Below are 16,122 nucleotides of genomic sequence, written 5' to 3'. Positions count from 1 at the left end.
AACGGCGAAATCTTAGAACTCTAACATCATCAACAGAGGCTTGTGTAAACAATACTGTTTGTGAGCGTCCTGATACTGCCAGCTCCTTTAAGAGGTCTCAAGGCGGTGTTAATTGGAAAAATTTAGCGTGTGTTAATATAGGATCATCTTCTACAAGATTATTTCCGGTTCCTAAGAGCCTATTAGGGGCTGACCATTTAACTTTGAGGGGGGAGGGGTGGCTTTAGTTTAAGTTTGAGTTTAATTTATTCGCCACAGGAGTGGCAGGAGAAAGGAACAGAACTTTCGTTCCAATTGACACCTAACCCCTTTATTACCCACCCATCCCACCCCGGGGAGGACATCCATCACACAGTAATCTCGTGTGTGGGAAATTAACGTCTCCTACCCCAACCCTGCAGGAGACGGGACCTCCATTTATCGTCCCTATCCGAGAAGGCTAGAAAGTCTAACCATTTGCAGATATTATTACAAAGGCAGCACTTTCTTCTCAGTTAATTTAAAACCCTGAGTGTCGGTCCGGCCGGATTTGAACTCACGACCTCCCGCACAACAGTCCGGGTGATTTTGAAAAAAAATTTCCTGCAAGCGCTTGTTGGAAGAAGAAAAACATTGCATGCAACCCAAATGTAACAGAAAAATGTATCAAAAAATCGGAAAAAAATATCCTGCACAGCAGATTGCTAGAAAAAAAAATTCTTGATGACCAGAAATCACCCACCCCCCCTCAAAAGTTAAATGGTCGGCCCCTTAATGCCTATAGTCTCGAGAAGATAAAGAATAGAGTACGGGGATCTGTCGCTCTGGCGGCAGATTTTGGATCGTGAGATGTTGGCGTTGATGTTATTTCAGAAACGCATCTTTGAAGACAGAAACCTGACAGTACTGTTGCTATCCAAGGGTATACAATATATAGAAGGGACAGAGACTGGGCCGAAACTGATAAGCGAAAGAAAGATGGAGTTGCAGTATATGTGCGGGAAAACTTAATTCAAGGTTTTGAATGTTAATCGTGAACGCTCTTTTGATATGCTGAGTGTGGAATTAGTGCTTCCGTCAGGACATCATATGCTGATCACTGGATTATATCATCCCCCAAGTTTTCAGTATGATGAAGGCGATCTTATTGATACCATCATCGATCTTTGCGATACATTCTTAGACATGCATCCAAATGGGGTAGTACTCTGTGGAGATGATCTGAACCGGCTAGATCTGGACTGTCTTTCCACTTCATCTGGACTAGTGCCTATGGTGAATTTCGCCACTAGAGGGTCTTCCATCTTGGATAACTGCCTCACAAACCACCTTGAGCTGTTCAACGACCCTTTACGCTTTCAAGTGCTGGTAAAGACTGACTACAAGGGCGTGATACTTCCTCCGGGGAATAAAATTAAACCAATTCGATCTAAATGTTGTTTTAGGGATTTTAGAGAGCATCACAAGATTAAAAATACCTCAGAGTTAGGATTTTTCGGTTGAACACCTGTGATCAATGCTCCAGATATTGAAATAGTAACTAGCATTTTAAACAGGGAACTGCACAATCTTATGGATAAGTGTTTCCCGGTGAGGAGAGTTGTGATGTCTTCACGTGACCCCCACTGGATTACTCCACTAATTAAATACCTTGTAAAGAAAAAGAAACGAGCTGCTGATAAGCCCCACGTTCACAAAGTGGAGGACTTGTCATCGAAGGTCTACAAGTTGATTGGTGAAAATCGAAAAAACTGGGGCAGGAATGGAGTTTGCACTGGTGGAGGAGAGTGGAAAAAATCACCCTGAGGAAAGAAAAACCTCAGCAATATTTAGAAAAGGAATTTCTTGCTGGTCTCAATGATTATTTTGGGGACTTTTGTAACGACAATAACTTTGTTAAACCAGTACCTCTCAGGGTAAATCCCGAGACACACCCACCCTCAAAGCTCCAGGAATTTGATGTGATGATAAAGGTAAAGGTAAAGGTCAAGGTCAAGTTCTGTATTTCTCTAAACAACATACGTGTTTAGTTACAATTTAATGGTTGAAATCAGACAGGCGCCTCTGGCAGCCGTGTTTAGTCCGTAGCGATTTCACCTACCCACCCAACCCACCCCAGGGAGGACATCCATCACACAGTAATCTCGTGCGTGGGAAATTAAAGTCTCCTACCCCAACCCTGCAGGAGACGGGACCTCCATTTATTCGTCCCTATCCGAGAAGACTAGAATATCTAACCATTTGTTGATGTTAAAGAAAGGAAGCATATTCTTCTCAATTAATTTTAAGACCCTGAGTGTTGGTCCGGCCGGTATTGAACTCTCGACCTCCCGCACAGCAGTCCGGCGCTCTCCCAATTGAGCTAACCCGGCGGCGGTGGCATTATCAAAGATTAAAAAAACCGCTACTGGCCCCGATGGGTTGCTGTTTTGGGTTTAGAGGGGCACAAGTCTCGCTTCTGTGGTGACTGCTTTGTGGAACAAGTCTTTGTCCTCTTACACTTGGCCGACAGCTTGGAAAGAAAGCTAACATCAACCCCTCCCAAAGGTAGACACTCCTGTTCAATATTCGGAGTTTTGGGGAATTAATGTGACTCCAGTTATAGCACGCTGTTTTGAAAGAACTGTATACCATCATTACAGTAAGAAAGTTTTTGAGGAAAATCTGACGGTCACACAATATGCCTACAGGGAGTGCTGCACCTGTACAGACGCCTTGATTCAAGTACGGCATAATTACTTAAGGGCACTTGATGATAAGGATTGTAATTATGTCAGGCTTTTCGCGATAGATTTTTCAAAAGCCTTTGATAATGTAAAACACTCGTTAGTTGGGGAAAAGCTAAAGGCTCTTCATCTCAATCCTTATCTTGTCAACTGGTACTTAAGTTTTCTAATGAACAGGAAACAAAGACTAATATTTAAGGGTTTTCTCTACAAACGGCATAATGTGAACAAAGGAACAACCCAGGGTAGTGTCAGTGGGCCTCACCTTTTTAATTTTTTTATCAACGATTTAGCCATTAGTGATAGTGATCTGACCAGCATAGTTAAATATGCTGACGACACTACCTTAGTAGTCAAAGTATGTAAAAATGAAATAGATCTTTCTCAAGAGGTTGTCAATCAGTTTTTCAGTTGGACCCATGCAAGATAATGCCATAGCATGTAATCCCAAAAAATGTAATGAACTAATACTTTGTGAGAAAGTTGCTCGTGATATAGACCCTGTGAACAATACAACGCAAGTTTCTTGTCTAAAAGTGTTAGGGGTTACTTTACAAAGTAATCATAGGTTTAATGAGCATATTAAGGGTAAGCTACAGGGGCCAATAAGTGTCTTTATGTCATAAGGTGTTTGCGCAAAGAGGGATATCAACAACCAGATGTAGATTACGTTTTTAGATCAATTGTATTACCTAAACTAACGTATAGTTTACCCATATAAGCCTCCTCAATACCTGAATTAACAACGGTCCAGAATTTTCTACAGCGCTGCTTTAAACGCAAATATATTTCGTACCAAATTAATATATATAGTGTATTGGAAGAGGTTGATCGTTCACTATTCAAGAAGATCTCCAGTATACCCGGTCACCCTCTGTACCCTTCTGTCTCTAAAACGAAAGAAAGCTCAGCGCGCCTGCGAGTTCCTAGTAGTCAACTCCGTAGGGTTAATACCCAGCGTTTTAAAAATAGTTTCTTTAATAGGCTATTTTTTAAATATAGAGTAGCTATCTAATGTAATATGTCTTATATTAGGTAATGTTGATAGCCTTGTAATTATTTTTATGTAAATTTTCTTTTTTTAGCATGTATTTTTGCTTAAAAACAATAAAGACCTATTATTATTATTGTTATTATTATTATTATTACTATTATTAGAAAAGTAAGAATTGAACGCGTTATTTTGTATGCATATGAAGGAAGGGCAACTTTTTCGATTGGTATTTTGATTAAGCATCGGGTGAGCAATAGTTTTGCAAACTTCTCGCCTTCTTAAACTCGTCCGTGTGCTAAAAAGATGCTTACCGCTTGCGTTACAGGGTACCGAGTATTTCCCTCGAAAAGGTACATTGGTATTAACCAACCATGTGGCGCAAAACTAAAGCTTAATTTGAAGTACATCATATTTTTTTCTCGAGTTAACTTAAACTTATCAGTCACAGAGAAAAACATATTTGACATTACTGAGAGCACGCAAAATCCTAAAAAAAATCCTTTAACTTAGAAACTCGTCTGTCTCTTTCTCTTTTCATCCAAACATCTGCTCACCCGGCGACAAATGGTTCTTTTTTCTTTTAATTATGAAGTGACAAGATCGCGTCAATTGCTTCAAGTAACGTTTGTACCAACATTGCTATGATGAATCGAGGAAAACGTAACTCTGTCACGTAGAGGAAAAGAGCGAAAAAAAGAAATAAACAGCGCATGACAATGACATAAAACTGCTTCCCTCACATTTTTCTTTCTTTAAATCACTCTTCAGATCTTCATTTAGTTTTATTCACTTACGACATAGTGTACAAGCTTTGTTATTTAATCTTCATACAATTCGGAATCAAATTGTCAACAGGTTCGACAGCCACTAAATTGTTTCTTTGCTCTTTTAAGGTTACCGTGCACCTTCAGGGGTGTCTCGCGTGCAAGCGATGTAGCGCGTCCGGTTTAAACTGTAGATATCTAGATCCCTATATCAAATTAAAGCTTATAGGACTGGCAATTCAGACTATACCAAAAATTAAAAAAATAAATAAATTGTCGAAATTTTCACGACTTCTAAATGCGAGCGCCCAAATCACCTTTTAAGAGCTACAAGTAGCTAGTTTTATATAAACAACAACAACATGTCTCAGAATTTTTTATTTCTAAATACTTTTTTTTCAAGAGCGATTTTTGTACGATCACTCCACATTTTTTTAATCCTATTTCAAAAATGTTCTGTAACTTCTCACTGAAATTGAATATGGCAAATCGCAGACACGTTTTTTTTTAGCGCTTTGGCCCCGGAAGCGGAGGAGCACATTAAATAAGCGAAAAACAAAATTCGCTTTGACATGTAACGTTCAAAAGGTAATTCGGGCGCTCGCATTTAGAAGTCGTGAAAAATTCGACAACTAATTTTTTTTCAAAATTTTTGGTATAGTCTGATAGCCAGTCCTATAAGCTTTAATTTGATATGGGGTTTAGATATCTACAGTTTAAACTGGATGCGCTACATCGCTTGCACGCGAGACACCCCTGAAGGTGCACGGTAACCTTAAAAGAACACATCCCTACTTAGTATGTAACGACGGATCTTAAACTTCTCCAAGCGACTAATTTTTTATTACGGGAACACTACACGCTATTTTTACTTTGATTTTGTGTTACTAGATGCAATTAACGCCACAAATAAGCCCGACCAAAATTAATCCCAAAGAGGAGCATTTAGTTGAAAATTTCACCGAGATAATTTGATAGCTTCTTTGCTGGAGCCGCTGTTTCAAACAGCGGCTCCAGCAAAGAAGCTATTGAGTTTAATGTAAGGACTTGAAATAAACAAACTCCTTCATAAGAACAAGACTGGCCGTGTCATGTTCAAAAAGTCAAAGGTACTTCAAACCAGTCTCCCATTTCACTGCCCATTTCATTGGGGTGATTTACGACTGGCAGGGAATCGCCAAAAAGAAATAAGCAACGATTGTTTCAAATGTGCTGTGTTATCGCTTTAATGAGCGGAAGTCTTAAACAGTGTTAGTCAAAGAAGATGTATGCTCCGAAATGAAATGAAATTTCATCATGGTATTATAGTAAATTGCGTTTTAGATGCCGCTTGTAATCATAATTTGCGCCTCTTGATTGCCTAAGTGGTGCTTTTCTTGAGACTGAAAACCCAAGGAGGAAACAAGGAAAACTGGCTACTATAGGGCTGCAAACGGAATGCTCACTGTGTTATAAAAGTTGCTTCGCTTAACAGAAATTTAAACCCAACGCACTGACCTGTCTTTTTCATTATTTCTGTATGAAGAAACACATCTGAAATATCCGAGTGCAGTAGGTTACACTTGTTCGCTGTATAGCCCACGAGGTGTTAATACTAACACTCAGACTTATCGTGCTACCACTCTGTTTAGAATAAATATCGAATGCAAATAACCTGTTAAACCCGATGGGTGAGGGATAAAGAAGGAACTGTCTTGGACGTGTTAAGAAAAAACTGTTTGTTTAACTGAGCAGACGAAACAGTCTTCTTAGACACTGAAAAGCTCATTTATTTTTCAGCGATACAACGCAATTTAACCAGGGAGACGTCAGTTTTCAATACGAACCATTTGTTATCGATACAGCGATGATTTTCAGAAAACTCCAAACCGTGATACATTAATTGTGAGCGTCCTATGAGGCTTCTCGTGACATTCCGGCAAGAGCAACACGCACTCTCTTTTTTTTCTTTTCTTTTCTTTCTCTTTTCCTTTTCTTTTGGCATTGTAGAATTAATGAGTTAATTCTACAAGGTTGTCTAGCGACTGGTTTCATCGAAACCAGTCGCTAGCGCTAGACATTTTAATTTACCTAATCCTGATTTTAAGCAACACATGGCAATCTGCGGTTTTTCCTTACACTTAGGTAGCACGGAAAGCCGTAAAACTCTTTAACAAAAGCTCATCTTTCAAACCGGCCGTCTAAATCCCACAGGGATCAACGAACGCTTTTCATTCCACTAATTTCTTCGCGTTTTTCTCGTTGCCATGTTCCCACCAATAACGTAGCTCCATTTTCTGCCTTTAAAAGCACACACAATCCACAATTCCTCTATTCGCTCCGACGGAGGGCTAACGCTCGAAACGTCAGCTTTTGTAATCGTTACGGTGGCCAATTTACCATTCCAACTTTGTTGATGTATCCAAATTATTTCCTTACCCCCACCGACGCAGCCCCAAACAGTTTCTTTAGAAACTATCAGCCCTTAATTCCCTTTGAGTTGATTTACCATTACTTAGGATTTGATCCCTGTTACACAAATTTCAGGAACATTTACCCTCCGGAAATCTTAGGAACATTTTTAGAAACTGGTTTAAATCTAATATATTTTCGAATTATGAATGGATGATCCATTCCTAAGACAGAACTCTGGCTCAACCTGTTTATATTATAATGAATAATACAGCGGTATTTTATTCTAAGATAATCGGGGGATAGGATCGCATAATTTAACGGACAACTCACTACAGTAATATAATACCACTGAGATTTTTCCTAGAAATTTTATGGAAACGCCAACGTTTTTCTGCAAAAAGTTGTGCGGCAAGATGAGGCTTGATGAATCATCCCCTTTGATAGATCAAAGATCAAGAAAACCAAGAAAAACTATCGTTTTCTCTTGATAAGACAGAAAGGAAATGAGCCGTAACGGCAATTCAAACTGAGGATGGATCTTTTCATCCAAAGACCACAAAGATGAATGAATAAATAAATAATTGCAGACCCTTATGTTAGGAAGATTAAATTCCGGATGAGAATAAAATCAGTCAGAATGATCGGCAAAAAATGTATGTGATTCAGTTTTTAATCCTATAGTACCAATAATAACTTTGTCATTGTGAATAATGCAAATATACGTGATACTTATTTATCCGCTGCTCACAATATATTCTAACTTTTCGTTTGTCCATGATGGCTCAAGACTGGTCTAACTTATATGAGAGTTTTTGTTATCATTAACTTGAAATACCTCGATCAAAACAATTCCTGTGAGTTTACGAGCAATTACTCGCCGGATTACGGAAAATTGTGGTTTTTCTTACCTCGCAATTGAATGCAAAATGATAATTGTTCAAATCTCTATTTTATTTTTTTGATCCAGCTATCTCTGGACAGAGATATATAAATCGTTTACCTTTGACACTGAAGGTAAATGCAATTTGAAAGAATGTTATTCTCGTTGAGTTCTTAACATGGTTCTCTGAGCTGTCTTTTCTTAGTATCTAGTACACTTTCTCAGCAACTCGTCATTTTAATCAGGGGTTTGACTAAAAACCCACTGAACAAACTTTTAGTATGTGTTTGTTTTCGCTAGAGTGGGTTTATCATCATGATGTAGGACAAAGCTCCAAGGCTCCTACCAAATAGTTCACTCACATTCATTGTTCGAAAGCTGGATCTCCTTATTAGAAATAAAGAACTTTTAAGTTTTAGCTTAAAAGTAGAGACGGTTGCGATACGCAGACGGCAACCAGAACGAGAGTGAAACTAATTCGACCCCAATTTATCGATCATAAAGTCGTTGTTTTAGCGTTTCAAACCAAATCACACAAATCAAGAAGGTGCAAAGAGCTCCATGATAGAGATTTTAACTTCTGGCTGCTGTCTGCGTCTTAAAAACGTTTGTGCTTAAGTTCTCTATTTTTCTTAACTTATCAATACTTCGATTACATATTGACACTGAGATTTAGTTTTTTTACCTTAGCAGCAAGAACTCAGATGTGAAACACCAAATAAGGATTCAAGAAAAAATTGCTGGAGAAATCAGGGTTTCGCGGCGATCCGAATTTCAACAAGACACTTCCGAGTTAGAAATTACATATGTGATCGTAAAAATCAGCTCTTCACTCACCTCAAATCGCTATCCATTGTTATAAACCAAATAATTATTTTTCAACCGTGTTACTCGCAAATGGGTAAACCAAAATCATCACCAAGTTTATGACCACTTTGTGAACAGTTAGTCCTCTTAAATCACACCGATTCTGCAAAAATAATGACTACATGCAAATCAAACCTTGCTACAAAAACATTGCAGATGTTTAAACATATTATACTTTTGAATTGGGTAAACTCGCGCAGTCATTTTCGATTTATGTTAATAGGATCAATCCTCATTTCAAACATAGTTGCCGTAGCACCGGCACGTTTGTGATGGATGTCTGTGACTACTTCAGTGTATCCCTGATGTATGAACGTCAGAATGATGGGAGAATGTCTCGCTTAAGTAAATAAGGTAACTATATTTCTAATTTAGAAAGTACGGGTCTTAATCTGGTAGCTTTTTTTTAAGGAAAGGGGATCCCTTAAATCTGCCACAAGGGCGCTGCATTTCCTGTAAAGATTTATCTCTAGCCTGCGCATCGAACTAGCTTCCATAGCAAACCTGTTAGTTTTTAAGGATCAGCCATGGTTCAAAGCGCACCCAAAACCGTCAGCTTTGCTTGCAAGCCATCCTAGAAAAAGTGCCGTCTTGCGTTGAAACGGGAATCATTCGGATGCGTTACTTTCCAGAGCGACTTTAATAAAAGGGGGTAAGTTTCTAAAGAAACTGTGGTGCTGCGTCGGTGGAAGGTATCGCCAGATAATTTGGCGTTAGTTGATAATGTGAATCGGCCACTGCAGAGATTTTAAAGCCGAGGCTTTGAGCGTTACCCCTTCGTTTAATTGGATTCACTCTTGACGATGGGCCAACGCTCGAATAGGTTTTACACTGTTGACAGTGGCCAATTCACATTATTAACTCAGTTGATGAAACCAACTTATTCTGACTATAAACAGTAGCTGATGGTTATATCTGATCTTGCTGGTAACGTAACCATTCTATACTAGGTAATTTTGGTTTTATCAACCGAGTTGATGACGTAAGTTGGCCACCGTAAAAGAGTTAAAAGCTGATGTTTCGAGCGCTAGCCATTCGTCCGAGCGAATGACAAGGGACTAGCGCTCGTAGCGTCAACTTTGAAACTCTTTTCGTTGGCCAATTTATTTTATCAACCCAGTTGATAAAACCAAAATTCCCTTGTTAAACTCCCCCACCAACGCAGCACCACAATTTCCTTAGAAACTTACCCCCTTCATTCATTCCATACTAGCTTCGGTTTTTCCCAGTTATTCATTGAGTCAATAATTTGGATCTCATAGAAACTTATGACCTTGCTATTGTCTCTGAGCAAACAAAGAGAACGTGATTCACTTTAATTTCTAAATTTCGTGAAGAAATCTGGAGGTAAAAACTACCAGCAACTTGTGCCGTCTCTTACGACTTTGCTGACTGAGTTGCACACCACTAGGATCATTGCTCATCAGCTCCAATACAACAGCAAGTCTCTCAGCCCACACCTTTCACCCCTGACTTAAGAAAGCTGTCATAAGGCGAAAAAAAGAAATTTAGATTTTTATGGAATGTTAACCAAAGCATAGCTGGACACAAATCTTTCTTAAATCCTTATTTCCTCTCACAAGTTCTCCAAATCTACCCACTGAGACTACACAGGGTGAGGGCAAAGACAACTCATAGCTTAAGATTGTTTATTTAAAATAATACACTTCATCATTGCGACAAATCTAGAAAGCTTGATGACAAGAAAATGTGTCTGTCACACACTTAATGTACTGTTATTGCAAGACATAAAGACATATGTCCTCAATTTCCAAAGCCATAATTGTCTCACAAGTATTACATCTTTCCACTGAATTGATCACATCCACTGTACAATAATTGGCTCCTCTATTAAAAACATGGCTGGTACATGTAAATTGTGATTCATCAGCAGAATTTTCTATCCAACCACCATTGTGGTCTCATTTGGGAAGTTGTACTCAGGAACCTGAAAATGGAGCAATATGTTGAAAATAAGAATTGTGATTTTAAAACTGACAAAGATACGACGTCATGTGAGAAAATGCTTACAAAAATTCATTTCTACCAAGATAAATAATGTTTTGAATGAGTAAATGAATGAACCACAATACTAAAATATTAAGTAACATAACAATAAAATAATAACCAGAAAAACTGCACACTGCATTGTTACCTCAAGATTGAGTGGAGCTGGTCCCTTTCTGATTCTTCCAGAAGCATCATAATGTGATCCATGGCAGGGGCAGTAGTAGCCACCATATTCGCCAGCATTGGCAATTGGAACACAGCCAAGATGTGTGCAGACACCGATCACCACAAGCCACTCATCCTTCACTACACGCTCAGCGTCATCTTCAGGATCTCGCAGACTAGCAACATCAACATTACGGACTTCTTCAATCTCTTCAGATGAACGCCGACGCACAAACAAAGGCTTTCCACGCCACTTGAAAACCATGTTCTTTCCTGGGCAAACAGAAAAAATTTAGTTTTGCAAATCGGTGAGACCTCTATACTCTAACAAGCTTTTTCCAAGTAAAAACTCTATAAGAGCACTTTTTACTTGTAAGTATACACAACAGCTAATCAATACAAAGGTAAATTTTGCAAAGAGTTAATTCAAGCCTAAGTACACATAAACACAAGTGAAGTGCCTGACAAAGTCATGATTGGTTTATGTTCTTGATCTCCGGGGTTCAGAGGGAGGTGCAAGTTTTGTAGATAAGTCAAAGAGTAGAGTGGAAAAAAACCAACATAATTTCAGATTTCTATCACCAACCAATTGCAATTAGTCTAGATACAACTACATTGAAATCTTGATGTTGACAGGAGCTAGACTCATCAACGAGAAGTTGCAAATGAGATGATCCACCAGGGAGGGAAGGAAAGGGGTTACCTTGTCAGCATTTATCTGTACAATGATAAGAAACATGATGAAATGACCTGACCTCTAACAAGGGAGCCCTCAAATTCCAACAAGTCTAAGAGGCAAGGCAGCTGGTCCAAACAAGGTTTTACCAAAAGAGTCGATCAGCAATATCATGCATTAGCTAAGCCTAGCTTTAATTAAGTCATTTGGAATGAAATATCTTACCTTCAGGGATTGTTGAAAGATCTACTTCAATCTTTGCCAAAGCCAAAACATCTGCCGATGCACTCATGGAGGAAATAAACTCCAGCACAACATTCTTGCCAGCATGTAGACCTGTCACACCCATACCAGCCACCATGAGATAAGTGAATGCTCGCCGACTGATTTCAGATGTGTTTGGCTGATTTGGATCTTGAGAAACATCTCTTCTGTATGCACTGAAATCAGGCATTGACACATCCGTGTGGCTGAAACGAACTTGTGTTCTACCTGTTTTGATGGTTTTAATCAGAGCAAAGAACATTTTGCTTCAAAAATTGATTCAATAGCACCAAACAACACTTCAACTGGCAAACATTTGAACTACTACTTTCTCATAAACATATAAATAAAAGCATGTTTCTCAGCTAACTTTACCATCAATAACATTTTTGATTAAACAAAGCTGAATTACAGGAAAACTGAAGTGGTTGTAGAGCTGAATGTTGTACATTGTGAACTTGACTATATCAGGGTAATCCAAACAAGGGACCATACACACAGAATTTTGTACATTGTGGACTATATCAGGGTAATCCAAACAAGGGACCATGCACACAGAATGAAAAGAGGGCTGGAAGAAGTCAACAAGTGGCAGTAAATTGCCAATAACCAGTTTCCACTTAAAACAAATAAAAATTAAGTTTTGAAAGCTTCCCGAATGTTTTCCCACACATACAATGTATCTTAAGGTCCAGCAATGGACCCTTAAAGCCCCCTCTTTTGGTAATTTCTTGACTAAGACCAACTTGTGAAAGTACAATGATACATCAAGCATTTGTGGACAGACTTGCTGAAAACTAATGAAGACATGACTCTACAGAGTGGCCTCAAAGTTGTGAATTTCCAAAAATGCAAGCACAGTGGGGGTTTGTTTTTGCCCCTATCCTATGCATAATCTGCATAACAACACCCAGTGCAACATACTGAAGTCTACACATCTCTTTGTCAGAGATACTGACTACAAATATTTCCGATAGGTCTTAGCTTTTAAGTCTTAAGTATTTTATTTTTTCGTAATTATTGTTTGCACGACCCCACCACCAATGCTGATTTTACTTATCGTGCTAAAATAAAGTCCTCACTCACTTACACAATGTACACAATGTAAAACGAAGCTCTGGGCTATAATTATGAATGTACGTGAACGATCTAAAATTTCGTTACAATACACTCATGAGCTTTTCAAAATATGGAAACCTGTCAATATTTCATAGTTAATTTCACCGTGCTTTTCCATCAGTGTCCTTGAACCTAAACTGCATGATCCATGTCAAAGGACCGTACATCGGTCAAGAGGGATCTGCCGGCTCAATATTATGTAAGCTTCAAATATATCAGACCGCTTTAAAACGCCGGGAAGAGAAACGAACGACAAAGATTGAGGCATACCATACACAAAAATGCACAGGATCAGCTCAGAGTTATAACTAAATTTTGAAAGTCGCTCCTTACCAATGTGAGTTGTTGTAGCGACCATGTTTCCAGTTGGGACAGTTTTTAAAAGCGATTGGCTTATGAAAGATGCCGGCGGACTCTGCACTGTCTCAAACGTGGGAATAACAGCAGCAGGGGTACCTTTTAGCGCTTGTGCAACATGGGTAGTGGTAGCAGACAGAAATCTTGAGAAGCCTGGCGATAGGCATTTGGTGGAAAACATCCTGAACGAGATATTTCACGCCAGAAAGCCTCTTGCTCCCTCACGAAACTTGAAGTTTTCCAATATGGCCGACGAAAGTGCGTCACAATTACCCGTGATACAACACGAGAAACAAATAAGGAAACCGCTGACAAAATGTGTAAATTGAGCGCCATTTTCGAAGTTAAATGTTAGTTTCTAAACAAATGGCTCGTAAATTTCCCATATATCTCAATCGATTTTTAAAAAATGATAGTTGAAGGAGTATCTGTTGAATTTTATCATAATTATGAACGATGGAAGTAAGTTACACGCTAGAACGGAGCAAGCTGTCAAACCCGATAGCAGTGCCGTGTTGCAGTCGTTCATTGCAAAACTTGGTAAGAAAGCTGAATTTAATACGCAGTTTGATTGGTTCCTACTCATGATTTATCACAGGAAAGAGCAAAGATAACATCACCCTGAACAATTGTTTGCTTTTGTATTTTATAACACAAACAGATTTCATGTTGCTGTGGGAGTTATCAGTAATTAATACATCATAGATGACATCAAAATTCGGCCAGCACATCACTGACACACTCAGCTGCACTTTGTGTGCCTCTTTTTTTAGCAGTACATTTTGACATCGTCTGTTATCTATTATTGAATAGACCCATGGCAACATGGAATCTTTTGCCGATTAGAAATCTCAAGCGTATAATGAACAACACTGTACAGTACAGGTAGTTGTTAAATACAAGCTTAGTAAGTTAGTAGTCTTAATAATAATAATATACCTCTCTTTATTCTGGTATTGTAAAATTTCAGTCTGATACTATTCCAGTTATCCTTTAAATTATGCTAATCATTATGAGATCACTCTGCCAAAAAAGAAATCAACCAAGTACAATCTGAGGAAAGAGACAAGTCACCATCCTAAAATAAACACTGATAGGTTCAAAAACACGTTTGTCAATCGCTTAATTTTTAAACATAATCTAGTCTTATAATTTTTATCTTGACTCTCTCTGTAATTTATGTATATCACTTCTTTTAATGATGTAACATAGGATATGTGATTATTTATCTTATGCCTTAATAAAGATTCAATTCAATTCAATTTAATAGGTCATCATGTGGAGGAAATTCGTGTGAGAGCACTGAGGAACATTTTATTCAAGCTAGAACACAAGTTGGTTTGTCCAGCTGATCTGGTTCAAGAGAGGGAGTTACTGATTAATCTTTTAAAATGGTTCAACTTTCCAAAGCCACCTCTTAAAAAGGAGGTCTTGGGAATTCTTGAAATTCTGTCAAGGGTGAGTTTACAGTACATAGTGGCTAAAGCATTTAGTCTCAATTTGTTGATAAAGTGAAATACCAATTATTAATGCTCTCTATTAGAAGAGGTTTATTACATGAACATGAACCCTTTCAATCCCAAGATCTTGTTACTACCTAATTCTCATCACTGTTTGTCATGTTAGTACAGAGCATTTGGTTTTGAATCAACTAATAATCCCCATGTAGATATTTTTCGTTATTCTCAACACTAATACGTTTGACATTAAACCACCTCCTGGTTAGCTCAATAGATAGAGCGCCGGACTGTTGAGCGGGAGGTCAAGGGTTCGAGTCCCAGCCGGACCAACACTCAAGGTCTTAAAATTACTAAGGAGAATGTGCTACCATTCTATAATATCAGGAAATGGATAGACATTCTAGTCTTCTCGGATAAGGATGAAAAACCGTTGGTCCTGTCTCCTACAGGATTGGGGTAGGAGAGGTTAATTTCCCACACACGAGATCACTTTGTGGTGGATGTCCTCCTCTGGGGTGGGATGGGTGGATACTAGGGCCTGCAGTAATTGGTGCAAGCTGTTGCGGGGTCCCTGCTTGTTGGCGAAGCTGATAAATTAAAAATTAAATTAAATGACATTGTATGGACATTGTAAGGAGAAATTCTGTCTTGGTCGCTCACGGGAGTGAAAGGTTAACAGGCTTTATTTAGCCCGTTGGATTCATATAATTTGTATCTACCGGTACTTGTAAGCAACTGTTTGTCTGAGTATTGATACCATTTAATATTTTTGGTCACAAACTTGATTTACAGGTAGTTTTTTTTTGTTCATTTGACTAAAGGTAATACATTTCTGTGGATCAGGACTACTTAAGAAATCATTAGCCGATAAAAAGCAACAACATTTTCATGCTTCATGATACTTCAAGTTTTTTTTTTTTTTTACTGTTTCCATCAGCCTGTTTCTGGAGCAGAGGGCCTGCTTAGCATTGGAGCAGTAGAATTTCTATCACACCTAAGGCAAGATGTTGATCCTGAATTACACCAAAATGTTGACAATGTGATACACCAACTACTGAGTCTACCACAAGAGGATGCTGTGGATCTTAGTCGGCAGTGCTTGTATGAGGAGCACAACCCTGGGTCAGTGGAACAAACTCAAACTTCATTGGATCATGATAAGTATCAGCAGTCCCATGGTGAGTACTAACCAGATTTGAACTGAAAGTTACCAGGCTGGTAGACATAATATACATGTTTATATGATCATGGTGTGTAAATTGAAAAATTTATCAGATTTCAGGCCTGATAAAAAATTTGTCCTGCTCTGAGTGAGGACAATAGGACAAAAAATGATAGGACAAAAAATTACCATGCGCACTTGTCTCATGGAACTCAAGGGGTTTTGTTAAATGCTTTCAGCAGGAGAGCAACTGGTTTTCTCAGATGGGCAAAACTTTTTTGAACTGAACTTTTTAATGAGATAAA

The 16,122-nt window shown here is 38.5% G+C and overlaps 3 protein-coding genes across 4 annotated transcripts in view; 1 reads left to right on the top strand and 2 right to left on the bottom strand.

The window, feature by feature from the left end:
• Positions 1–8,705, bottom strand: part of LOC111325747 (uncharacterized) — a 33,299-nt gene extending 24,594 nt beyond the window's left edge. The window contains exon 1 of the mRNA XM_088754404.1: positions 8,575–8,705. The gene's annotated coding sequence lies outside the window, so the exon portion shown is untranslated. The remainder of the gene's footprint in view (positions 1–8,574) is intronic.
• Positions 8,706–10,236: 1,531 nt separating this feature from the next.
• Positions 10,237–13,467, bottom strand: LOC111347478 (cytochrome b-c1 complex subunit Rieske, mitochondrial). The gene is made up of 4 exons (XM_022954750.2): positions 13,172–13,467; positions 11,681–11,947; positions 10,760–11,052; positions 10,237–10,552 (listed from the first exon to the last, which is right to left on the bottom strand). Exons 1-4 carry the CDS (start codon positions 13,374–13,376, stop codon positions 10,505–10,507), a joined length of 813 nt encoding a protein of 270 aa, XP_022810485.1. The 5' UTR covers positions 13,377–13,467; the 3' UTR covers positions 10,237–10,504.
• A 44-nt stretch (positions 13,468–13,511) lies between these two features.
• The window catches only part of LOC111328547 (rotatin), a 33,868-nt gene continuing 31,257 nt past the window's right edge, over positions 13,512–16,122 (top strand). For both annotated transcript variants that reach the window (XM_022933046.2, XM_088754398.1), the window contains exons 1-3: positions 13,512–13,735; positions 14,466–14,653; positions 15,593–15,833. In XM_022933046.2, the coding sequence (XP_022788781.2) occupies positions 13,645–13,735; positions 14,466–14,653; positions 15,593–15,833 (520 nt within the window). In that variant the 5' untranslated portion in view covers positions 13,512–13,644. The remainder of the gene's footprint in view (positions 13,736–14,465; positions 14,654–15,592; positions 15,834–16,122) is intronic.

Source organism: Stylophora pistillata, chromosome 3 (genome assembly GCF_964205215.1).
Source record: "Stylophora pistillata chromosome 3, jaStyPist1.2, whole genome shotgun sequence".
Lineage (NCBI taxonomy): Eukaryota > Metazoa > Cnidaria > Anthozoa > Scleractinia > Pocilloporidae > Stylophora > Stylophora pistillata.
This window is presented reverse-complemented; position numbering and strand designations above follow the sequence as displayed.